This window comes from Pelophylax lessonae (genome assembly GCF_965119305.1).
Source record: "Pelophylax lessonae genome assembly, chromosome: 8".
NCBI lineage: Eukaryota > Metazoa > Chordata > Amphibia > Anura > Ranidae > Pelophylax > Pelophylax lessonae.
Genome location: NC_138775.1, coordinates 108,024,776 through 108,050,434, shown reverse-complemented (window position 1 = coordinate 108,050,434; position 25,659 = coordinate 108,024,776). Strand labels below are relative to the sequence as shown.

At 47.6% G+C, this 25,659-nt stretch overlaps 1 protein-coding gene across 1 annotated transcript in view; it reads left to right on the top strand.

Moving 5' to 3' along the window:
• Positions 1–25,659, top strand: part of ADSL (adenylosuccinate lyase) — a 481,027-nt gene that overhangs the window by 123,159 nt on the left and 332,209 nt on the right. The window contains exons 3-4 of the mRNA XM_082265904.1: positions 12,057–12,101; positions 12,190–12,269. Of these exons, the coding sequence (XP_082122030.1) occupies positions 12,057–12,101; positions 12,190–12,269 (125 nt within the window). The remainder of the gene's footprint in view (positions 1–12,056; positions 12,102–12,189; positions 12,270–25,659) is intronic.

Here is a 25,659-nt window from a genome sequence, read left to right as displayed (position 1 = left end):
ATGGAAGGGATTGCTACGCCTGCTAAAGTATCCTCTGTTCAGGATAAGATGTATAAGGGCCTGGAGAAAACACGCTCTAGGATTATTCCAATTCACCAATCCTTAAAAAATATTATTAGTCAAGAATGGAGCTCTCCTATGAGCGCTCCAATCAGGCCGAAGTCCTGGAAAAGGAGGTATCCTTTTGAGGAAAAGGAGCTAGAAGAGTTTACTAAAAAACCTAGATTGGACGCTCCCCTGGCTCAGTTTTAAAAAAAAAAAAATCAGATCTGTCATTTGAAAATGATGAGTTCATTAAGGATGTCATGGATCGGAAAACAGAATCCTTGTTGAAAAAGGCTTAGGTAGCAAATTCTGGTAATATGACTACTGCATTAGCAGATACCTGTGTAGCCAGAAATGCTGACTTCTGGGTTAAAGATCTCACTAAGCAGGTTTTAGCTAGTGGAGGGTCTCAAGACATCCTAGACTCCCTGTCTGTAATTGGGAAAGCAGTGTCTTACTTGGCGGACTCAGCAGTGGAAGCGGATAAAGCCGCTGCAAAAACAGCAGCCTTGGTTAATTCTGCTAGGAGACCTGTCTGGATGAAATCCTGGGAAGGAGACGTTTCTTCCAAACTGAGCCTTTGTGCCTTGCCTTTTGAAGGGGCCTTACTGTTTGGCTCAGGCCTGGATGATGTTTTATCCAGATCCTGAGAAAAAGGAAAGAGGTTTACCATTAAGAGGAAAGAGAAAGTAGGGAGATATTCCTTTCAGAACTCCCAAGACAAAGGACAACAAAGACCTTTTAGGGGGCAGGCCAAAAGAACAGGGTTGGTAAGAGGCAAGCAAAAGTCTAACATGCTGTTCCTTAAGCCCGGGCCAACCCCAAAGAGACCAAATGACGCCAGCGTCAGGGTGGGGGGCAGGTTATCCCATTTTGTTCCCCAATGGGAAAGCATCTCAACCAGCCCCTCTGTGCTCCAGATTATTCGGGAAGGATACCGACTGAAGTTTTCCTCTCTGTCAGTGGCAGAAATGACACTAACATATCCATCAAAAGACGTACAAAAAAGGGAAGCCCTGTTAAAAGGGATTCAAGAACTAGCGGAGCAGAGGGTAATTACCCCCGTACCACTAAGTCAGGTCTTCCAAGGCTTTTACTCCCACATATTTGAGGTGCCAAAACCCTCAGGGAAATTCTGATTGGTTATAAACCTCAGGAAGTTAAACAAGTACCTAATATACAAAAAATTCTCAATGGAGAATATTTATCAGGTCAAAAAAAATCTGCTAAAAGACATTTTTATGACCACGATAGATCTAAGAGATGATATTCCAATTCATCTGGAACATCAGGCATTTCTGAGATTCGCAGGGGTCACAGAGGAAGGCACTGCCCATTGGCAGTTCAGAGCCCTTCCCTTTTGGCTTTGCAGCCAGTCCAAGGATTTTTACAAAAGTCCTAGCGGAGGCAGTAGGCCATCTGCACTTACAGGGCCTAACACTAGTCCCTTATCTGGACGATATTTTGATCTTTGCTCGTACAGCAGAACAAGTTAGTGCAAACATCCAGAAAGTGATAACTGTTTTACAGACACTAGGGTGGCTGATAAATGTGGAGAAATCTTCATTGAAGCCAGCACAGGTTCAAACCTATCTAGGCTATCAAATAGACTCTAAGTCTCAAAAGCCTTTTCTCCCAGAAGAAAAGGTGGAAAAAGTGGTCTCTGCAGTAAAAAGTGCATGTTCTCTTCCTCTGTGCTCCAGGAGACAGATCATGAGAATACTGGGTTTGGTGACAACCTGCATCCCAGCAGTAGAGTGGGCTCAGCTCCACTCACAAGAGCTTCAGTTCTTCCACCTCTCTTCTTGGAACAAGAGACAGGATTCACTAGACGAGAAAGTGATTCTTTCCCCTCAGGTAATATCTTCCCTGAAGTGGTGGACAATTCCTCAAAATCTGAGGAAAGGCAGACTATGGGCACAGTGGCGACCCTTAAAAATCACCACAGATGCAAGCACCTGTGGGTGGGGAGCTCTGCTAGAAGGAGCTCATGCTCAGGGCACTTGGGTGACCCAGGTGAGTCAGGCCTTGTCAAATTTTTTTTTTTTAAATCAACAAAAGTCTTTATTGAAAGAATAAACATATTTACAAGAATTTGTGTGCTTGTACAAGAAAACAAAATACAGTGCAAGTGTAGCGTATCTTTAGCATGCGGCCATACACATACAGCAATAAGAGTGGCAGGATACAGTGCAATCCCGAGATTATAATGAAAGACTAAGACGACTACAGTCTCAATAGGGTATAGGTAGGACTCCCAACATGCCAACAATTGGTCACGGAAATCCCTACTCCAGGGTAGCAACAGCAGAAACACTATGCAAAAAAAACAATATGGTAAAGTAAAGAGCAGGTCTAGATACACGTCTCCGGGGCCTGGACCCATCTAGCCCAGATTTTGTTATATTCGAATGGACAACCACGGTGAGCATATATCAGCTTCTTATAAGGCAAGGTATTAACTTCCCTGAGCCAATCATGGAAAGACGGGGGAGTGGCACGCATCCATTGTCGCGCCACGCACTTCCTAGCTAGAAATAACGTTTCATGCAGAAATTGGGCGGTAAATTTATTCATACTTACATCCGGAAAAATTCTGAGTAAGCAGGGCTTTGGGGCCAGCGTTAAAGGGGAGCCCATGGTGTCATGCAAGAACCCCACCACTTGTTTCCAGAAGCCCTGCAGCACTGGGCAGCTCCAGAGGAGGTGATAGAATGTGTCCGGCTCCCTCCCACACACGGCATGTACCTGAGGTGTCCTGATGGTATTTAGCCATCATGATAGGTGTCAAATAGGCCCAGTGAAGCACAAACAACTGGGTCAAGCGATCCGACAACTTTGGGGGACACCAATTTGCAATTATCGAGGGCGTCTTCCCACTCCTCATCCTCCACAGGTCCCACATCCCCCTCCCACTTAGTTTTGACGGCATAAGCTAGTACTGCGGAGGAGGGCAGGAGGAGTGAATTGTAAAGGTGCGAAATGAGCTGCTTAGATTCAGACCCCCTGACCACCTTGATTATAGATATTGGGGCTATGTCCGGCAAAGGCTGGGGAAATTGACAGGAGAATGGGTGACGGACCTGTAAGAACCTGAAAAACATATGATTGGGAAGGTTAAACTGTTGCTTTAGGGCATCAAACGTTTTAAGTCCGCCGCCCGTTAGCCCTTGGGCAAGGAAATGAACTCCATGCTGGGTCCAGGCGTGTGCGTCAGGGATAGAGGCCAGCTCAGGGAGGCAAGCATTACGCCACAACGGCGTGCGCTCATGGAGTGAGGGAAGGTCTAGTTTGGTGGACACAACATCCCATATGCGCCTGTATTGAAATAGCATGGACGTCCTATCTCCTCGAGGCTCAGCTCCCTGTACACCTGTTAGAATCAGTGATAAGGGATCGGCAGATGCATGGGCCAAGGACGGAGTCCCAAGGGCCAGGAATCTCTCTCTGAGTTGTGGAGGTGGAAGAAATTGGATAGTTGTGATGCCAGGTAGTACATGTTAAAGTCAGGGAGCGCCAATCCGCCCAGGTCTATGGGATTTTTAAGTTTCCGCCAGGCAAGTTTATGCCGGCTGGAACCCCAAATGAAAGGTTTAAGAATGGAGTCAAATTTCAGGAAATATTTGAGAGGTATAATTCGGGGAATGCCATAGAATGTATAGTAGTTTCGGCAGTAAAACCATTTTGACCAAGTTGACTCTACCCCTTACTCCCAACGGGAGGCGCGCCCACGTCTGAGTTTTGAATTTGAGTAAGGCAAAAAGGGGTTGCAGATTGTCCGGTAGGTAGTTTTTGGGGGAGTTAGTAACCTGTATCCCCAGGTACTTAATACGCTCCACCGTCTGTAGTGGGAATCGTGAGTCCACAGGGCAGGGGGAGACATCATCTATGGGCAAAATTTGAGATTTATCCCAATTGATCGTCAGGCCGGAATGATAAGGGTCAGGGCAGTACGTAGGGATTCATCCGGGTCAGCCAGGTCCAGCAGGGTATCATCCGCATACATGCCTATTTTTCCTCAATGGAGCCAGCCCGGAGACCACGGATATCAGGGTGTCCCCTAATAGCTATCACTAGGGGCTCTGCAACTAGGGCATAAAGGAGGGGGGAGAGGGGACAGCCCTGTCGGGTCCCCCGTGTAAGAGGAAACCTTGGTGACGTGCAGCCATTGGCCAGAACCCTGGCTACCGGGGGCCTGGAAAAGGATGCAGACCCACTTAATAAAATTTGGACCAAAACCGTAGCCCTCAAGGCAGCGCCATAAGAATCCCCACTCAATCGAGTCAAATGCCTTGGCCGTGTCTAGGGACACTACAACTCTAGAACCAGTATTATCGTGGCTTGCCTGTAAGTTCATGAATAAGCGTCTCAGATTAAACGAGGTGTTTCTGCCAGGCATGAAGCCCGACTGATCCGGATGAATCAAGGATAGGATGACTTTGTTGAGGCGGATAGAGAGGATCTTGGCAAGGATCTTGGCAAGGATCTTAACATCCACCTGTAAAAGGGAGATGGGACGGTAGGGGGCCGGGAGGTGGGGGTCCTTGCCAGGTTTGGGTTTGAGTACTATAAGGGCCTCTCGCATGGAGGGAGGCAAAGAGGAGGTTTCAAATGCAGTCTTAAACACGGTTAGAAGGATGGGTGCTAGAACCTCCGTGTATGTGGAATAGAATTCAATGGGTAAACCGTCCAGCCCTGGGGATTTTGACCTAGGGAACTTAGCTATAGCCTCTACAATTTCCTCCTAAATCAAGGGGGCCTCCAACTGCGTCAATTGATCCTCAGTCAACTGTGGGAGTACGTCTGGGGACAAGTAGGGAAGGATCGGAGAGTCGTCACCCGGTGCCGTGGAGGTATACAAGTCCTGAAAGAAGTCTCAAACACTCCGCCACCCGACCAAGGTCCGAAATAGGGGTACCGCCAGCAGGTTGTAGGGTGATTACCACCGTGGGGCCTTTAATTACTGTGTACGAAGTAGGCCAGGAGCCTACCTGCTCGTTCACCGTGTTCGTACAATTTTTGTTTCTGGAAGAAGAGGGCTCTATGTGCCTTTTTATGATCTAGTTGTTCCACCACCCTGGTAAGAAGTTTAAGTTGGTCCACCCCTGGAGGCGACGGGTCAGCCAAAAAGGCTGCCTCCGCTGCCGCCAGGGCCTGCGTGGCCTGTACATACGCCGGCGCTGAGTCAGACTTGATGGTGTTAATGGTGGAGGTCAGGGTCGCCCTAGCATGCAATTTGAAAGTCTCCCAAACCACCAGAGGGGAGGCCAAATCGGCATTGTCAGCAAAAAATTGCTGCCAGTCGTCAGCAATATTCCTCTTTTCGGGAATTAGAGAAAGCCAAAAAGGATTCAGTCGCCAGGCGGGTCTAGCCCGATCGGACTGGAGACTAATAGTTATCCAGTAGGGCCTGTGGTCAGAGAGACTGCGAGCGTGAAAGCCGGCGTCCAGTAATCTAGGGAGCAGGGAGGGGGAGAAAAGGATAAGGTCAATACGGGACATAGTACGGTGGGAAGAGGAATAGTAGGAGTAGGCCCGAAGAGTGGGATACTTCACTCTCCAAGAGTCAAGTAAGTTAAATTCCGTCAGCAAGTGGGCAAACCTAGTGGTTGTGGGTTGAGTCTGGCCAGTCCCGGAAACGTGCAATCTATCCATACTGGGGTCTAGGGTATTATTAAAGTCACCCAGCCAAATCACAGGGGTGCGGGGATGCAACATCATGAAGTCCAGCCCCTCGAGATGGATAGCTGAAGAAAAGGGGGGAGGGACATAGAATGCCATAAGCAGGTAAGGTTCTCCATATATCAGTACCTCCAAAAACCCAAACCTGCCCATCGGGTCTACTAGGGAGCCTGGAGCTCGAAGTGCACAGATTTTAAAATCTATATCGCCACACCTCGTGAATGAGAGGTAAACATGGAGTGAAACGTCCAGCCTATCCACGGCGCCACAGCCCCTGCTGTAAAGTGCCATCCAGATAGGTTTCCAACAGGACGATAATATCTGCCCTGTGGCGCTTAAGCACATCAAACACTGCTGAGCGCTTGACCTTGTCCCTAAGGCCACGGACATTCCACGTTAAGAATTTAAGGCACGACATTGAGGAAGGCAGATAGTTTAATATGCAGGAGCTCCAGGGGTTCCGTTCGACCCACAGTATCACCACTCAAATATTTAGCAGCACAGCAAGTATAAACCTAAAAATCTGCAGCATTGTTAGCAGTAAAGAAAAGTACAAGCACCACAGATGCATTTAGACATAACACATATCCAAGGCATGAAAAAAATATAACATATTATAACAATAAAGAGAGCTCACCCACCCACCCCGCCCTACACACACCTCAACTTGTGCGGGCTTGAAAATTCCCAACCCAACCACTCATCCAGGAGGGATGAGAAATCCCCCTGAGGGGGAAAAAAAGAAAAAAAGGTCCAGTACAGCAGGAAAATTGCTATGGAATAGAAAAAAACAGGGGAGTTCAGGGGCCTCAGAAAAAAACAGGTCCTACCACCTGACGCGGTGGCAGAAGGGTAGTTGCCAGGTGCGCCTAACATAGGCAGTCTTGGAGAGCGAAACTTCACTGGGTAGCATGGCATGCGGGTAGGACACAGCATGAGTAAAAAGGGAAGGGGGGGGGGGGGAAGTAAACCTAGTAAAAAGGGGCAAAGTAAAGTGGGCGCTCCATCGGCCTGCAAGGAGGATGGTTCCCCCGCCGGGCGGGGACAGATTTGAGGGGGTAGTAGAGAAATGCAAATACTCCCGGCAAGGTGGACATTAGGGGAAGCAGGCCTCCCTGCGGGGGGGGGGGGGGGGGGGGAGGCAGGACAGCAACCATGAACAGCAACCAGCATGATGGATGTCTGCAGAGGCAATCCATAGGGAAGGAATGTCATCATGAGCAGAAAGGCAAAGTAAGAGTAGTCACTCGGGCGCAACATTCCAGAGAGGTAGAGGTCGGATCCTACAGGGTGCAAGTAGGTAGTTTCCAGGGGGGAGGCATGAGGCACGCTCAGCCCCGTGCCTCAAGGTGTTCCAGCCAGGTAATGGAAGCCTCAGGGTCATCAAAAAAGTGCACTTTATCTTCGCCTTCCACACGAATGCAGGCAGGATACAGCATGGCGTACTTAATATGTTTAACACGGAGTCTGCGTTTAGCCTTGAGGAAGGTTTTGCGCTTCTTCTGGACTTCTGCTGAGAAATCAGGGAAGATTGCAAGTCTCCCATTGCCAAAGGGGATGTTGCCTTTTTCTCTAGTGAGCCTGAGGGCTGGGTCCCTGTCCCTGAAGTTAAGGAGCTTGGCAATAAAAGTGCGGGGGGGTGCTCCTTGAGGCGGTGGTCTGCCAGAAAGGCGGTGTGCCCTCTCCACCACAAAAGTGAGGGAGAAAGCCTCACGGCCATATGTATCAATTAGCAGTTCTTCCAGAAAGTCTGATGGATGGGACCCCTCAGCACCCTCAGGCAGGCCTATCAGTCTGATATTGCATCTCCTCAGCCTATTCTCCATATCATCTTGCTTCTATAGGAGCTGCGTGACTTGTAGCTGGAGATTGCCTGATATATGCTGTAAGGGGGGCAGGGAGTCCTCAACACCACTTATCCTCTGCTTTGCCTCTGTGACCCTCTTCCTCAGCTTCTGGAGGTCCTGGCGGACCAAGGATATATCAATCTTCACCTCCTCTATCTTGGTGGTAAGGGTAGCCTGGCACTGTGAAATGTCCTTAAGGACCAGTGCTGTCTCGGCTCCCGCCGAGCTTACCTCTGCTCCCGCCACGGCGCCATCTTGGGCCTGATGCTCCTTATCCAGGCGGCGGAATTTATCCAATTTGGCGGTCGTATCCGCCGATTTCTTGAGCGGCGACATGCTGCAGGGTGTCCAGGGACTGTCCGGAGGCACAGGGGAGGCAGTGCAGGATGGTAAGATGCAGGATTTTAGGGTACAGGATAAACAGCCGGCAGAGCTCCTCTCACTCGCGTCCTACCGCATGCCGCTCCAGGCCACACCTCAGGCCTCGTCAAATTACAGAGAACTGAAAGCGGTAGGAGAAGCCTTCAGGGCATTCGAGAAAGACATATCGGGGAAAGAGATCCAGATATGCTCAGACAATGCTACAACAGTGGCTTACCTGATCCACCTCTAGTTCCTCCCGTTTTGAACTGTATTGTAACTGTATTGTCTTCCCTCAAATTGTAAAGCGCTGCGCAAACTGTTGGCGCTATATAAATCCTGTTAAATAATAATAATAATAATCAGGGAGGGACCAGGTCCGACACCCTGTTAAAGTTAGCCCAGGAGATACTGTTATGGGCAGAACAGAGAGTGATCTCTCTGTCAGCAGTACACATAAGAGGAAAGGACAATGGGGAAGCTGATTTCCTTTCCATCAAGCAAACAGAGTGGGAACTGAATCCCAGAGTGTTTCAGCTTCTGGTTCAAAAATTTGGTCATCCAGAAATAGATCTGTTTGCCACTCGGCAGAACAGAAAAGTAAGCCAGTTCTTTTCCCTATCACAACAGAGGGACATGTTGGGCCTGGATGCTCTAGCACAGCCATGGCAGTTCAAACTAGCATATGCCTTTCCTCCTCTAACTCTGATTCAGAGAGTTCTACAGAAACTCAGGGGATTTCCAGACCTAAGTCTCATTCTGATTGCGCCTTGGTGGCCCAAGAGGACTTGGTTCACAACACTGATGGCCCTGTCAACATCAGCCCCTTGGAAACTCCCAGAGATTCCAGACCTGTTACTACAGGGACCATTTATTCACCCCAGACCTCAATTTTTTCAATTGATAGCCTGGTTAGGGAGCTGCAAATTCTAAAGAACAAAGGGTGTTCTGATAAAGTCATTGATACGCTCCTCCTTAGTAGGAAACCTGTCACAAGAAAAATGTATTCCAAAGTTTGGAAAAAATTCTGTACCTGGCAGAGTCAGAAGAAGGATTCCTCTGCCTCCATCCCTATGATCCTGGAGTTTCTACAGGATGGGGTAGATAAGGGTGTGGGGGTTAACACCCTTAGGCTCCATGTACACGGGACGTTGTAAAGAGCCATTTAGGAGCAGTTGGGGCGTTTTTTTAGAAGCCCCTGAACCCATCTACATTTTATCTTATCTGTCCATGTACACAGGGGTCGTTTACAGTCATTTGCAGGCAGTTGAGTTCAGGGACGTTTTTTGGAACGCAATTATTTGCGTTCGAACGTGTGTTTCCCGGTGTTTGAAACGCAGAAACGCGGCCGAACATGACCGAACGTGATGAACATATGTTCAGCCCCGTTATACGTTTTTTTTTTTTTTTTTCTTCCATTCAAAATCAATGGCTCCCTATGGGAGCCTATTGATTTGAATGGAAGTTGCACCGCAAGTTGGATCAGGATGATCCGACTTGGGGCGCGACTTGCGCTGTGAGAATCTTAAGGGGGAACTCCACGCCAAAAATGGGGAAAAAAACGGCGTGGGGGTCCCCCCCAGGTTCCAAACCAGGCCCTTCGGGTCCGGTATGGAATTTGAGCGTAGCACCACGCCGAAAAAACGTCGTGGGGTCCCCCCCCAAAATCCATACCAGACCCTTATCCGAGCATGCAGCCCGGTAGGGCAGGAAGGGGGAGGGGACGAGCGAGCGCCCCCTCCCCCTTCCTGTGGGCGTGGCCTCTCGGTGACGTCAGCGGGAGGCCACGCCCCTTATGACACAGGTGACGAACAGCTGCAAATTAGTTGTTTCCTGTAGGGTGGAGCCACAATCTCTCATACTGTATGTAGGCTGTCCTGGAAGGGTTCATAGAAAGACCGTTACCGGTGAACTAATGGTAAGTTTTTGTTGACATATTATAAGAATGTCTAATCTGTAATTTGATGCCTTTTGGAGATTTTTCCATCTTTCCTTGGCTTCTTTATGCACATTAATACAAATTTTTACCTGAGGTGCCCAAACTTTCGATCCCCACTGTATATAATATGTATATATATTTATATTTATTCTCACAAAAGTGAGTACACCCCTCACATTTTTGTAAATATTTTATTATATCTTTTAATATGATACTTTGCTACAATGTAAAGTAGTGACTGTACAGCTTTTATAACAGTGTACATTTTCTCTCCCCTCAAAATAACTCAACACACAGCCATTAATGTCTAAACTGCTGGCAACAAAAGTGAGTACACCTCTAAGGGAAAATATCAAAATTGGGCCCAAAGTGCCAATACTTTGTGTGGCCACCATTATTTTCCAGCACTGCCTTAACGCTTTTGGGCATGAAGTTCACCAGAGCTTCACAGGTTGCCACTGGAGTCCTCTTCCACTTCTCCATAACAACACGGAGCTGGTGGATGTTGGAGACCTTGCACGCCTCTACCTTCCGTTTGAGGGTGCGCCACAGATGCTCAATAGGGTTTTGGTCTGGAGACATGCTTGGCCAGTCCATCACCTTTACCCTCAGCTTCTTTAGCAAGGCAGCAGTCGCTTAGGAGATGTCTTTGGGGTCGTTGTCATGTTGGAATACTGCCCTGCAGCCCAGTCTCCGAAGGGAGGGCATCATGCTCTGCTTCAGTATGTCACAGTACGTGTTGGCATTGATGATTCCCTCAATGAACAGTAGCTCCCCAGTGCCGGCAGGACTCATTCAGCCCCAGACCATGACACTCCCACCACCATGCTTGACTGTAGGCAAGACACACTTCTCTGTACTCCTCACCTGGCTGCCACCAGACACGCTTAACACCATCTGAACCAAATAAGTTTATCTTGGTCTCATCAGACCACAGGACATGGTTCCAATAATCAGTGTCCTTAGTCTGCTTGTCTTCAGAAAACTGTTTGCGGGCTTCCTTGTCCATCATCTTTAGAAGAGGCTTCCTTCTGGGACAACAGCCATGCAAACCAATTTTGTGCAGTGTGTGGCGTATGGTCTGAGCACTGACAGGCTGACCCCACCACCCCTTCAACCTCTTCAGCAATGCTGGTAGCACTCATACGTCTATTTCCCAAAGACAACCTTTGGATATGAGGGTGAGCTGTGCAATCAAGGCCTTTGGTTGACCATGACGAGGCCTGTTCTGAGTGCAACCGGTCCTGTTAAACCACTGTATGGTCTTGGCCATCGTGCTGCAGCTCACTTTCAGGGTCTTGGCAATCTTCTTACAGCCTAGGTCATCTTTATGTAGAGTAACAATTCTTTTTTTCAGATCCTCAGAGAGTTCTTTGCCATTAGGTGCCATGTTGAACTTCCAGTGACCAGTACGAGAAAGTGAGAGCGATAACACCAAATTTAATACACCTGCTCCCCATTCACACCTGAGACCTTGTAACAGTAATGAGTCACTTTAAACCGGGGAGGGAAAATGGCTAATTGGGCCCAATTTGGACATTTTTTACTTAGGGGTGTACTCAATTTTGTTGCCAGCAGTTTAGATATTAATGGTTGCGTTGAAGTATTTTGAGGGGGCAGCAAATTTACACTGTTATACAAGCTATACACTCACTACTTTACATTGCAGCAAAGTGTCTTTTTTTCAGTGTTGTCACATGAAAAGATATATTTTTCCAAAAATGTGAGGGGTGTACTCACTTTTGTGAGATACTGTGTGTGTGTGTGTATGTATGTATATATATATATATATATATATGTGTGTGTGTGTGTGTGTGTATGTATGTATGTATGTATGTATGTATATATATATATATATATATATATACACACACACACACATACATACATACACCCTTTCTTTTTTTTACAAACCCCTTTAACACAATAACTTATTTATTATTAGATCATTTAATTTTTTTTATTTTTTATTTTCCCCATGTGTACTTGCCAGATGGTGTTATGTAAGCAGGAGATGAAAACTTTAGTCCCCATGGATGACTATTTTTAACCCATATGTACTCTTTCAGGAATTGTGTAAAATTCTATTCTATGCTTGCAATGAGTGCAAGTCTATCAGTATACTCGGGCCATTAAGTGCTAAAATGCTTATAGGACTTTGACTAGTTTTCCTTCTCTTGTAGGATCTTATTGTTTTGCGTGATGGATTCGATTTACTTCTTCCAAAGGTGAGCATTTCAGTTCAGTGTACTGAAAATGAAATAAACCCTTACATTTATGACCTTTTTTAATGGCATGTTTTGTTCATGGTTACAGCTTGCACGGGTAATAAGCCGCTTGGCAGACTTTGCAGACAGATATGCTGATCTTCCAACACTAGGATTCACCCACTACCAGTAAGTAAACCTATAAAGATAATTAGATTAATTAGATTAATAAGTGATTGGTTTGTCATGATGTTGAATTGTATTCAGGTATAATAAATGTGCTTAACCCCTTCACTGTCAGGTCATTTCTCCCCCTGCTATAAGTTCATGGTCCCTTCAATGACCATGAACTTAGAATTGTTCAGCAGACCCTGCTGAACAATTCTTTAACTCTAATGAGCAGATTACAATCCGTTGATCAGAGTTATTAACTTAAAATTTGCTTGCCCCCTCTAATGTCACCGCTTCCCTGTCCCCAGCCTCTCCACCTCCTGCCACTCCATGTCACCTAAAATAAACTCCAACCCTCCTCCTTCCCTATCCCCCTCCTTCCCTATCCCCCCCCTCAAACCCGATCCCCTGCTGCTACCTTTAGAAGCCGGAATCCCTCCTATGCTGCTCCCACCGGCCTCAGGTGCTGCTGGGGGCTTTGGGGGGAATCAAAGAATTCCCCCCCCCCGGCCCCTGCAGCCCCTATCCATCCCCCTCGGCAACATCCCTCCCGCCGCCTGCAGCTGTTGACCGCCACTGTGTCCGGCCAGCTGTCATGCTGTGCGGGGGGGGGGGGTAGACGTGCTTACCAGCCCTCTCCCTGTAATGCAGTGGACCGAGGCAGCCATCACTCCTGTGTCCGCTGACAGCTCAGCTGATCACATAGAGTTTACTATGTGTCGGAATGTCAGTTTATTTATGAATAAGGAGTCTCTGTACAGACTCCCTATTTTATTCATGTAAAATTCTGCAGAGAAAGGGACCTTCTTAAGTCTCTTTCTCTGTCTTAAAAAAAGAGATATGGGGGTCTGTTTAGACCTCTGATATCTCACCAAAGACCCCCACCCCCTCCCAAAAAAAATATATAATTGTAAAAAAAAAAAAACATGGAGCGGACTTTGTCAAGCAGATACATCTGCTCAGCTCTGCTGATCTCCATTGAACAGGCGGATGACAGGACCACGCCTACTCCGTTAATGCAGAACGGATACGGACACAGCCTGCTGTTCTCTATGGGGTGGTCGGATGGAAGTGGGCCACCTGTCCATTTTCATCCGATCTGGTTTGCTACATAGATGGAGAATGTCCGTCTGTTTTTAGTGGACTAGATCGGATGCAAGCGGGTGTAAATGGACACATGTCCATTTACATCAGCCTCTCCAAAAAAAAAAAAAAAAAAGGGTGGTCCGAATGGGCTCGCTTGAAAAACAGGCAAGCAGGCCTGATCACTTGTGTAAAAGGGGCCTAAGGCCTTGTTTACACCGGGCAAACACAGCATACCTTTACAGGAATGCACAGATGTTCCATGAATCCCTATGCAGGCAGTCCCATTGATGTCAAATGGGATGTAGCAACTGCACGAACAAAGCCGTTGCTCCCAGTTTGACACCCGTGTACGTCCGTGTGCATGTCCCTGAGCTCACACTGTCTGTGTTCGGGGTCGTGCACCCACACAGATGTCGAATTGGGAACAGCAGCTATGTGCAGCCATTGCATCCCAATTTACGTAAATGGGACTGGCTGTACAGAACACCTGTGCATCCCTGTGCGGGTAAACATGGCCCCCCATGAGAGTACACATTAGTATGCTGCATGTGAAAGATGCATTCCTAGTAATTTAGCAGGAATTTTGAAAATGATGTCTTTTTATGTGAACTATTAATGATTTTAGTGTATTTTTAGTGAAAATAGCGATATTAACATTTGCGCAATTATTGCAGTGCCCAAAAAATCAGTAGCACTTTTTTTATTCTACAGGCCATGTGCTTTCAGAAAATGTCTGATTTGAGGGGCGGTTCACACTGGTGCGATGCCAGACATTGCATATGATTCGCACAGCATTGCTGTATGGCTGAATTTGCATCGCATTCGGACCAAGCTCGTGCAGGAGCCTTTTTTTTGTCCGCAATCCGATCCCATGGGTGGTCACTCAATTAGATTCCTGTCTGAAATCACAGTTCGCCTTTGATCTGCAAACTCATCTGGGGGTGTCATTAACTTTGTATTGACACCTACAGCAGTTCGCAGAGGGCAGTGTAAACTGCCGGCGATTCAGGTTTCGATGCGGGAACTTGCACTGGATTTTTGCTGGGTTTCCCGCATCGCACCAGTGTGAACCGAGCCTGGAGGGACTTTTCAGATTCTGAAAACTGTAAGTGAAGGATTTTTAGAGTAAATTGTTTTTTTCTCTTACGTCCTCTTGACAGTCGCCGCCCACTCATACAATCTGCACGTCTGGGTATTAGTCTTATACACAGGATTAAGCTAGGCAGAAGATTTTGTTAGAAAACATTCACAAAACCTTTGTATAGACACACCTACAGGGGGCCGTCCCTCTGGTCCAATACCCCTCATCTAGCTGCATTCCCAATTCAGTTTGTCTCTGCCTAGCATAGGAGTAGGCTGGCTTTTCCCTGGCTAGGGCTGCAGTCTCAGCCTTTTTTCTTCTTATTATTTTTTTCTCTAAGAAAGTGTTTTTTCTTTACAATGATAGCTTTTTATTTGTTCCTGCGCTGAGTTAGTCGGACTTTGGAAGACTACAGCGTTTGCGGAGCTGGGATTCGCACTGGTTATCCTAGAGCCTTATGGAATCCCGGCCTGCCATCGAGCATTAGCAGGCTATGTGTACGCCCAGGCCTCGCAAACGACCATGTCCCTTTCCTCAGGGACGAGTCTGCGAAGTGGCTACTTCGCTGTGATGTCTCAACTGCGGTACGCCGCGTGTTGCTAGCGTCCCTTTTGGCCGACGGCACCACCACCCAGAGTGGGAGGCTTCCTGTCACAGAGCGGTACCCAGGTTTTTGCTGGACTGGTGAGTACCATGTAACCCCTCTGTCTATGGCATTGTCTGTTGGGGTGTGTATGTGGGCCTTCTGTTTATGGGGATGGCAGTTCGGTATGGATCTGTAATGTCCCCCCTCATGTCTGTCAGTGCGGTCCCTGTGTGTCCCTTCCCGGTCCCTGCGGGGGCGCTGCGGTGGTTCTACCGCTGTATGGGGGGTTGCGGGGGTCCCTGATGTCCCTGGGGTGCTTTGGCATCTATTTGGGAGTACAGACACGGTGTGTGAGGGCCGCAATCGGCGAAAACGCGCGGCCGCCATTTTAGGAGTGGGCAGGCTGTTTTGGCCTCATTTTGAGGGCAGCGGCCATTTTATGCAATACTGTTGGTGCCGATCGGGCGCCATCTTTGTTGTGGGCACTGTGTCATTATGTGGTCAGCGGCCATTTTCCCGGAGCTTTCTCCATAGACTGGTATTGGCAACCATTTTTTTGTGGCTCAGGGCTGTATTCTGCCTCTAGAGGCGTGAGGTCACTTCCTTTCTTCTCACATGCAGATCGAGTTGGCAGCGTGTGGCAAGTATAGGCACACTTTGGGGGGATTTTATGGTGTTTCCTGGCCTGCATTCCTGCTAGCATTAATTTTCCTGCAGTTTCCTGTAGCACAGGACGTGTTCCTCATTGCGGTGGGAACTGCGGAAATCGCCGATTTAAAGGGCCAGTGTCATTTAAATTTGAGATTGCTATTATGGAGAAGTCGGGTCAGGTTTTTCCCTGTCCCGCGGAGTTTTACGATACCGTGAATGACCAATGGCGCAATTTAAAACATTTTGTGGTGCCCAAGAGATTTCAGTACCGTTATCCCTTTGCGGATCCGGCTGATTCTCGCTGGACTGTGGCTCCTAAGGTGGACCACACTGTGTCCAGGTTGAATAAAGCCACTTTAAAGCCCGCTGAGGATTCTCAGGTGTTTAAAGACCCGGCGGATAGGCGGGTGGAAACTCTTACCCGCCACATCTACATGGTAGCGGGTTCCTTGCTAAAACCCGTGTTCGCTTCCGTAATGGTCTTTCAAGCTGTTGTGGAGTGGGCCAAGGCGCTTAAGCGCACTCTAATTGCTGACTCCGCCCCTCCTATTACTCTGGAGATGGTGGATCAAATTGGTCAGGCTGTTTTATACCTGTGTGACGCAGCCTTAGATGAGGCCCCTTTAGTCGCACGACTGTCTGCAGTCGCAGTTACGAATCGTCGGATCGTTTGGTTAAAAAGCTGGTCGGCGGACCAGTCTTCCAAGAAGGCGGTGTCTGACTTTCCTTCTTTTTGGGGACTCTCTGGATGAACTGGTGAAGGGGATCACGGGGGGCAAGAGAATTCTGCTGCCTCAGGTGTCCCGGGGCAAGTCCTTCCGCGGTAAGCGGGGCCCTTCCTTTAAACCTAACCAGGGGTCCTTTCGTGCCTTCAAGGCACAAGACAAAGGTAAGTCCTTCAAGGCCTCTGGTGGCCAGAAGAAGCCTTGGGCGGGCTAGTCAAAAGCCGCCCACACTGGCACGGCGGCTCAGTCCGCCTCGACCTGAAGGGGCGCCCTTACCCGTTTTCAGGGGTGGGGGGGACGTCTGCGCTGTTTTCCCGAACCTTGGCTGGCCAAGATTCAGGACAGGTGTGTTCAAGAACTCATTTAGTCAGGGTACAAGATCGAGTTTCGATCCCGCCCAGCAGACATATTCTTTCCCTCAAATCTTCATTTGACCCCAGATCGTTTCCGAGGTCTCCATCGGGCGGTTCAGGATCTCCTTGCCCAGGGGTGGTTGTCCCGGTTCCAGATCGGGACAGGTTTCTGGGTTTTTACTCGAATCTGTTTACAGAGCCCAGAAAGGAGGGCAAGGTTACATGGTTACATAGTAGGTGAGGTTGAATAAAGACAATAGTCCATCCAGTTCAACCTGTGTAGGTGTGTGTGGCTGTAATCATCTCATATACCCCTGAATGTTCTGATCCTTGAGATGTAAGTCTAAGAGTCTTTTGAAAGCCACCATACTACCCGCAGAAACCACCTCTTGTGGTAGAGAATTCCACAATCTTGTAGCCCTAACAGTAAAGAACCCCCCACGTTGCCTGAGGTTAAAAGGCAACGTGGGGGGTGCGTCCGATTCTGGACTTAAAGTTTCTAAACCGCTTTGTGTGGGTCCAGAAGTTCAGAATGGAGTCCCTCCGGTCGGCGGTGGCATCCCTGAGTCCAGGAGATTTCCTGGCTTCCATCGACCTCAAGGATGCGTATCTACACATCCCTATATACGAGGGTCATCAGAGGTACCTCCGATTTTCAATAGCGGATTATCACTATCAGTTTGTGGGGCTGCCTTTTGGCCTCGCTTCGGCTCCAAGGGTGTTTACCAAAGTTTTGGCTCCTGTTCTAGCCTTGTTGCGGGTACGGGGGATTGCCATCCTCGGTTACCTGGAAGATCTCCTGTTAAGGTTGAGCTCCAGTGCCACTCTGTTGCGCGATCTGTCGATCACAGTTCAGACGCTCCAGGAGTTCGGGTGGACCATCAATTTTCAGAAGTCGACCTTGTCCCCTTCTGTTCGTCTCCCTTACCTGGGGATGATTCTGGACTCCGCCCAGGCAAAGGTCTTTCTTCCGGAGGACAAACTCTGGATCCTGCAGGCCGAGGTCAGGTCCCTCAGGGACAACGAGTCCTCCTCGCTCCGGACCTGCATGCGGTCTCTGGGCTTAATGGTGTCTGCTTTCGAGGCGATCCCATTTGCACAGTTTCACACGAGATCTCTTCAAGCGGAGATTCTCGCCAGGTGGGACAGACATCCTCACTCTTTGGAAAGAAGGCTTTCTTTGAGCCCCCTAGTGAGATTGGATCTCCTGTGCTGGCTCCAGTCTCCGGCTCTGACAGTAGGCAAGTCCTTTCAACCGTTGCTATGGACGGTGGTCACCACAGACGCCAGCCTGTCGGGCTGGGGTGGGGTTCTGGGCAATTTGTCTGCCCAGGGCACCTGGTTGGCGGGAGAATCCTCCCTGCCGATAAATATCTTGGAACTGCGAGCAATCAGGCTTTGTTTGCTACGTTGGTCGGATCGTCTGCGGGGCTGCCCAGTGCGGGTGTAGACTGACAACACCACTGCGGTGGCTTACATCAATCACCAAGGGGGAACCAGGAGTGCCCGGGCGGCCAAGGAAGTGGCCGAGATTCTGACCTGGGCCGAGACGCAGGTCCCGGCGATTTCGGCAGTTCACATTCCAGGTGTGGAGAACTGGCAGGCGGACTATCTGAGTTGCCAGACCCTGGACCAGGGGGAATGGTCTCTACACCCGGAGGTGTTTCAGATGCTCTGTGCGCGGTGGGGATCCCCGGATGTGGATCTGTTCGTGTCTCGGCTCAACAACAAGTTGGAAAGATTCGTGGCTCGCACGCGCGACCCTCTGGCAGACGCGTCGGTGGATCCCTGGCATCGGTATCGCCTGATTTACGCATTTCCACCGATTCAGTTGTTATCCAGATTCCTTCGCAGGTTGGTCTCGGAACCAAAGTTGGTGATTCTAGTGGCACCAGACTGGCCGCGCCGGTCTTGGTACGCGGACATCATGCAACTGGTCATCGAGCCTCCTTGGCGGCTCCCACTACGAGACGATCTTCTTTCTCAGGGGCCGATTTTCCATCCTGCTTTACAGTCGCTGGCTTTGACGGCGTGGCTGTTGAAAGCCAGGTCTTGAGAGACAGGGGTCTCTCGTCGGCGGTCATTCCTACCTTACTCAAGGCCAGGAAAGCCTCGTGTGGTAGGATTTATTATCGTACCTGGAAGGCTTATTTAGACTGGTGTGAATCGCAGGGGTTCCATCCCCGCTCCTTTTCGATGGCGAGGGTGTTAGCTTTCCTGCAAACTGGTGTGGAGCAGCGTCTGATGCTGACCACTATTAAGGGCCAGTTATCTGCGCTGGCCATTCTTTTTCAGCGCCTTTTGGCGTCAAATTCCTTAAACAGCACTTTCATTCAAGGGGTGCGTCATCTGGCTCCCCCTAGGAGGGCACCCTTGCCTCCTTGGGACCTGAATTTGGTTTTGTCCCGTTTTGCAACGTCCTCCCTTTGGGAACATCCGGGAGATTCCTCTGCCGGTACTGTCACCGAAAGTTTCCTTTCTGGTGGCGGTCACATCTGCTCGCAGAGTGTCTGAGTTGGCGGCTCTGTTGTGCCGCTCTCCCTATCTGGTTGCTCATAGGGACAAAGTGGTCTTGCTACCTCATCAGTCCTTTCTTCCTAAAGTGGTTTCAGATTTCCATCTCAACGAAGACATTGTCCTACCTTTGCTGTGTGCGAAGCCTAAACATCCTAAGGAGTTTGCCTTGCATTCCTGGGATGTGGTAAGGGTGATCAGGGTTTACCTGTCGTCTACTGAATCTTTCAGAAAGTCGGATTCTTTTTAGGGATGCACCGAAATGAAATTCTTGGCCGAAGCCGAATAATAATGAAATGCTTGGCCGAAGGCCGAATACCGAACGCAGCATTTCGCATTTTTTCCATTTATTTTTCCAATTTTTTCACCATTACAATAATTAAATGGTTCTATGAATCAGAAAGATGGGCAAAACAAAACGTGTCCATCAGCGTTGATCTTAACATAAAATATGCCCATTTGAGTGCCACTTAACATAAAATGTGTCCATCAGCGTGACCCTTAGCATAAAATTTTCCCATCAGTGTGACCCTTAACATAAAATAAGGGGCACGCTGATGGGCACCTTTTATGTTAGGGGGCACTCTGATGGGCACATTTTATGTTAGGGGGCACTCTGATGGGCACATTTTATGTTAGGGGGCACGCTGATGGGCACATTTTATGTTAGGGGGCACTCTGATGGGCAAAACAAAACATTTAAATCAGCGTTGCTCTGAACATAAAATATGCCCATTAGCGTGTCCCTTAACATAAAATATGCCCATCAGAGTGCCCCTTAACATAAAATATGCTCATCAGCATGTCCCTTAGCATAAAATAAGGGGCACGCTGATGGCCACATTTTATGTCAAGGGAGCACTCTGTTGGGCACATTTTTTTCTTTTTTTTTTAAGGGGCACTTTATAGGGCACTCTAATGAGCATGGCAACATATGGCAAAATATGCCAGTCTGCACACTAATGCTTGTGCAGCTACCGTATTCTCCCCCAAATGTGCTCCACATACCTGAACTGCAGCCAGGTCGGAGCCAAAAGCCGCGAACAGGTGGGCGGGGCGTGCACATAGTGTCACGTCCTAGCTCGCTGGACCGAGTGTGAAGGAGCCGCAGTCAGGAGCAGGGGGCGGGACGCGCGTGTGACGTCACACCCCCTACTCGTGGCCGGACAGGACACCGGCGGCGTGTGAGCAGGGAGCCGGGAGCCGCAGTGAGGAAGGGGACTGAAGGACTCCTAGGTAGCGGGCTCGCGGTCCGGGCGGAAGCATCGCGCGGGTCGCCAATGGACCGCGGGCCGCCATTTAGTGACCGCCGCTGTAGTGCCTCCAGCTATGTTTACAGTGATGCTCGGGGATGGCGGGTCGCCGGTCGGGACATTGTTCGGCTTAAATTTATTCGGCCTTTTTACTTATTCGGCTGAACACCGAAAGTGCTTTTTTTGCTATTTTCGGCCGAAAAATGTTCGGTTGCCAAACATTCGGTGCATCCCTACTTTTTGTCCTTCCTGAGGGACCTCGGAAGAGTACGGCTTCATCTGCGGCAACCATTTCAAAATGGTTCAGGCAGACGATTGTGCAGGCCTATTCAATTAGGGATCAGGTTCCACCTTTCCCTGTCACAGCGCACTGTACCAGAGCGATTAGTGCGTCTTGGGCCTTCCGCCATTAGGCGTCGGTGACTCAGGTGTGCAAAGCGGCGAACTGGTCGTCTGTGCATACCTTTACAAAATTTTACAAACTTGATGTCTTGGCATCAGCGGATGCCTCTTTTGGCCGCAAAGTTCTGGGTGCGGCAGTGCCTTAGGGGAGACATGGTGGTTTTAGCCTGTCTCCTCCTGTTGGGGTTTTTTCCCCTTGTTTATTTTGCTTTCCTGGGTTTGTTCGCTCCTGTTGAACTTTCCTGTTACCCAGTGTTCCTGTCCTCCCAACAGTCGCCGCCCCCCACCCATCTTTTGGGGTTCATGGATCTCTATACTGCTTGCTACCAAACTGAATTTTGAATACAGCTAGATGGGGGTATTGGACCAGAGGGACGGCCCCCTGTAGGTGTGTCTATACAAAGGTTTTGTGAATGTTTTCTAACAAAATCTTCTGCCTAGCTTACTCCTGTGACCAATACCCAGACGTGCAGATTGTATGAGTGGGCGGCGACTGTCAGAGGACTCAGCGAAAAGAATTTTACGGTAAGTTCTTACAAAAATTCTATTATTTACAGTTTTGCGTACATTCAGTATTCACCATTTTACAAAAGGGTACAATTTAAAATGTACAAATATTTGTTATTTATTAACTCAATACAGTTTTAACTTTTAAACTAAGTAGGAATTTTGTACTTTTTGCCATGTAAGAATCCACTATTAATGATTTTGGTGTATTTTTAGCGAAAGTATGGTAAACATTTGCGCAAATATTGTGGGGCCTCAAAATCAGTAGCACCTTCCTTTTTATTCTACTGGTCCTATGATTTCAGAAAATATATTGTTTGGGGGGTTTTTAACAAACTCTCAAAGCAGTGAGGGAGCAATAAAAACCTTCAGATTTTTAGAGAAATGTGATTCTTTACATTTTTGTGTGTGTTCAATTTTCACTATTTTGTAAAAAGGCGTAATTTAAAAATTACAAATATTTGTTATTTATTAACCACTTTACCACTAGAGGATTTTGCTGTCTTACGTCTGGGCCACTTTTTGCGATTCGGCACTGTGCGACTTTAACTGACAATTGCGCGGTACCCAAACAAAATTTATGTTTTTTTTTTTCCCCACAAACAGAGCTTTCTTTTGGTGGTATTTGATCACCTGTGCGATTTTTACTTTTTGCGCTATAAACAAAAAAAGAGTGTAAATTTTGAAAAAAACAACAATATTTTTCACATTTTTTTTTATAGGAAATTCCCCCCAAAAAATTGTAAAAATCAAAATTTTTTTACATTTTTGGCCAATTTGTTTTCTGCTACCTATGTTTGGTAAAAAAATTCACAGTAAGCATATTTTGATTGGTTTGCGCAAAATTTATTGCGTTTACTAACAAAGGGAAAGATTTCTGTCATTTTTGGTGTTTTTTTTTTAATGCGTAATGGCGGCGATCTGCGATTTTTTTTTTTTGCGGGACTGCGACATTGCGGCGGACAGATCGGACCCTCGACTGACATTTTTTACACTTTTGGGGGTACCAGTGACATTACTGCAGTAATCAGTGCTATATATATGCACTGTTACTGTAAAAATGACACTGGCAGGGAAGGGGTTCATTTTATTGGAGAGGGAGGGGTTAATGTATGCCTGGTGCTTACTTACGTGTGTGGGGGGAGGTGACTGAGTGACACAAGGACAGATCCAGGGTTCAGCTAAGCTGAACCCTGCAATCTGACCCTGCCTGTCACTTAGGAGATCCGCCCGCTTGTGTTTACACAAGCAGGCGGATCTCCACACTAGATCCCCGACGATCGGGGAACAGCGATCGCCGCTGCTCCTCCCCTGGCCCGACTCCCGCTGTGACTGAATACAGCGGGAGCGAGCCTCCGGCGGCGGGCGCGCGCTGCAGAGAAAGGGGAGTGTCTGACGACGTAGTACTACGTCGTCAGACGATAACGAGCCACTCTGCCGCAGTAATATTACTGCAGGCAGACGTAAAGTGGTTAACTCAATCCAGGTTAAGTTTTTAGATTTAGTAGGAATTTAGCAGGTATTTGTGAAATTTGCTGTGTTTATATCTGCTAAAAATGAATTTAGAGAATTTTTAGCGAAATATATATATATGTGTGTGTGTGTGTGTGTGTATATATATGTGTATGTATATATACATATACATATACATACATCGTTTTGATAAACATTTGCGGAAATTTCACAGTGCGTTAAAATCGGTAGCACCTTCTTTTTATTCTACAGGTCATGTGCGTTCAGAAAATATATGGTTTGGGGGGTATTCAACTCTGAAAGCTGTAAGGGGACAATGAAAACCTAGATTTTTGGAGAAATTTGGATATTTCCATTTTTGTGTATGTTTGTTTGATTTTCACTATTTCACAAAAAGGTGCAATCTAAAATATTTTTATTAACTTAATACAGGTTAGCTTTTATATTTAGCAGGAATTTTGTGCTTTGTTGTGCTTTTATCTGCTAATGATGATTTTAGTGTATTTTTAGAAATTATATTGTTTTGATAAGCATTTGCCTAAATATGATTGTGCCCTAAAAATCAGTAGCACCTTATTTGTATTCTACTGGTCATAATGTTGTTTCAGAAAATATATGGTTTGGGGGGTCTTTAACAAACTGAAAGCTGTAAGGGAAAAATAAAAAAAACAGGAAAAAAAGTGGAGCCCAGGGCTTGGCAGCGAAAGGGTAAAGGGTAACCCACTTTTGTGGGGGGAAGCAAATAAAAAAACAAAATATTTAGCATATACAATTGCGACACAAGTCCTATTGTAATTGAATATTATACAAAATTCTCTTTCCTTTTCAATCTGCAGTGCTGTCATTATCTGTAAAATGCAATGCACTGTGGCTACCTGGATGCATTCTATAAACAGATGGTATATAGAACTTCCCCCAGATATGTCATTTCCTGCTTGTGTGATTTGGCTTTCTGATATTCCCAGAGGTCTGTACTAAGTAAGATAAAAGTCCGATTTTTTTTTTTGGCTTCCCCTGCAACAAAAATGTAATTTCTCTTTTGTTCATTGACGGACACAGCTCCTTATCTTCTTGACCATTGGGTTATGCTTCCCCCTAGAGGAGTAGAACACTAGGCAGGAAAAAACTTTACCACGCCTATGGGGCACTCCCAGGGGGGTATACTCCCACTTACTGCTATAGGCACTCAGTTTTGTTGCAAGCAGTGTCAAAGACAAAAATCCAATTTTCTCTTTTGTTCATTGATGGATACAGCTCCTTATCTACTTAAAGCGGTAGTATCCCGCTTTTTTACTCTTTTACCTACAGGTAAGCCTATAATAAGGCTTACCTGTAGGTACAAATAATATCTCCTAAACCGGCATGGTTTAGGAGATATTTACAGTGCATGCAGCCGCTCGCGCGAGCGGCGCATGCGCTCTGAAGGTCCGGAGGGACCTTCAATCTATTTGCCGGGAGCTTGCCGGAAAATCACTCCCGCGCGCATTCGCGGGAGTGACGTCATCGCGGCTCCGGCCAATCGCGCCGGAGCCGTCTCTTCCAGCCAATCACCGCGCCGGAGCCGCCGAACCCGGAAGAGACGGCGAGGGATCATGGCAGCGCCCGCAGCGATGTCCGGGGGTCCGTGTCGGGGCTTCGTTCTAAGGTAAGTAATACATAATGAGCTAGTATGCGATGCATACTAGCTCATTATGCCTTTGTCTTGCAGGTTGTTTTTTTTTTTTGAACTTTGGGTTTACAACCGCTTTAACCATTGGGACATCCTAAGCAGTGTCAAACAGGCATGGGAAAAAACACAGAAGAAAAAAATTCCCAAAAAGGCTAAACCTAGCCAACCAGGTAACAAGCGCTCCACCAGGAACAACTGGAGCTCATCTGAAAAATACACCCTCAAAGAGGACTAGACCTCTCAAACAGCAGCCTGCAAAACCAAAAAGTATCCGCAGATGCCAACACATCCACTTTGTAAAATTTTGTGAAAGTGTGCACAGACGACTAGGTGACCGCCTTGCAAACCTGCACCAGGAACGCCTGATGATGAAAAGCCCAAATGGCACTAGGCGCCCTTGAAGAATGCGCCTTAACAATGAAAGGAGGATCCTGACCCTTATTGGAATAGGCTTGCATCACCGTCTGCATGATCCATCTGGAAATGGTCGCAGCAGATGCAGCCAGCCCTTTACAAGGACAAAGAGTGAATCAGATTTCCTAAACGACTCAGTCACTGCCAGATACACCCTGATTGCCCAAACCACATCCAAAGAATGTAAGGCAATCTCCTTAGGGTGTTTAGGCTGAGGACACAAGGAAGGCAATACAATGTCTTCATTTAAATGGAAACCAGAAACGACCTTAGGAAGGAATGACTGAGAGGGACGAAGTACCACTTTGCAATGCATTATGGCTACCTGGAGGCATTCTATAAACAGATGGTGTACAGACCCCCCCCCCCCCCCCCCCCAGATATGTAATTTCCTGCTTTTGTGATTGGCTTACTGATATTCCCAGAAGTCTACACTAAGATAAAAGTATGAATCTTGGCTTCCCCTGCAACAAAAATGTAATTTCTCTTAAGTCAATTGACGGCCACCGCTCCTTATCTTGTTGATCATTGGGTTATGCTGCCCCAAACAGCAGTGGAACACTAGGCAGGAAAAACTTTACCACGCCTATGGGGCAGTCTCAGGGGGGTTTACTCCCACTTCCTGCTATAGGCACTTAGTTTTTTTTTCTGCCTAGCCAGGAGTATGGACCTAGTTCCTTGCTGGGATCTCTGG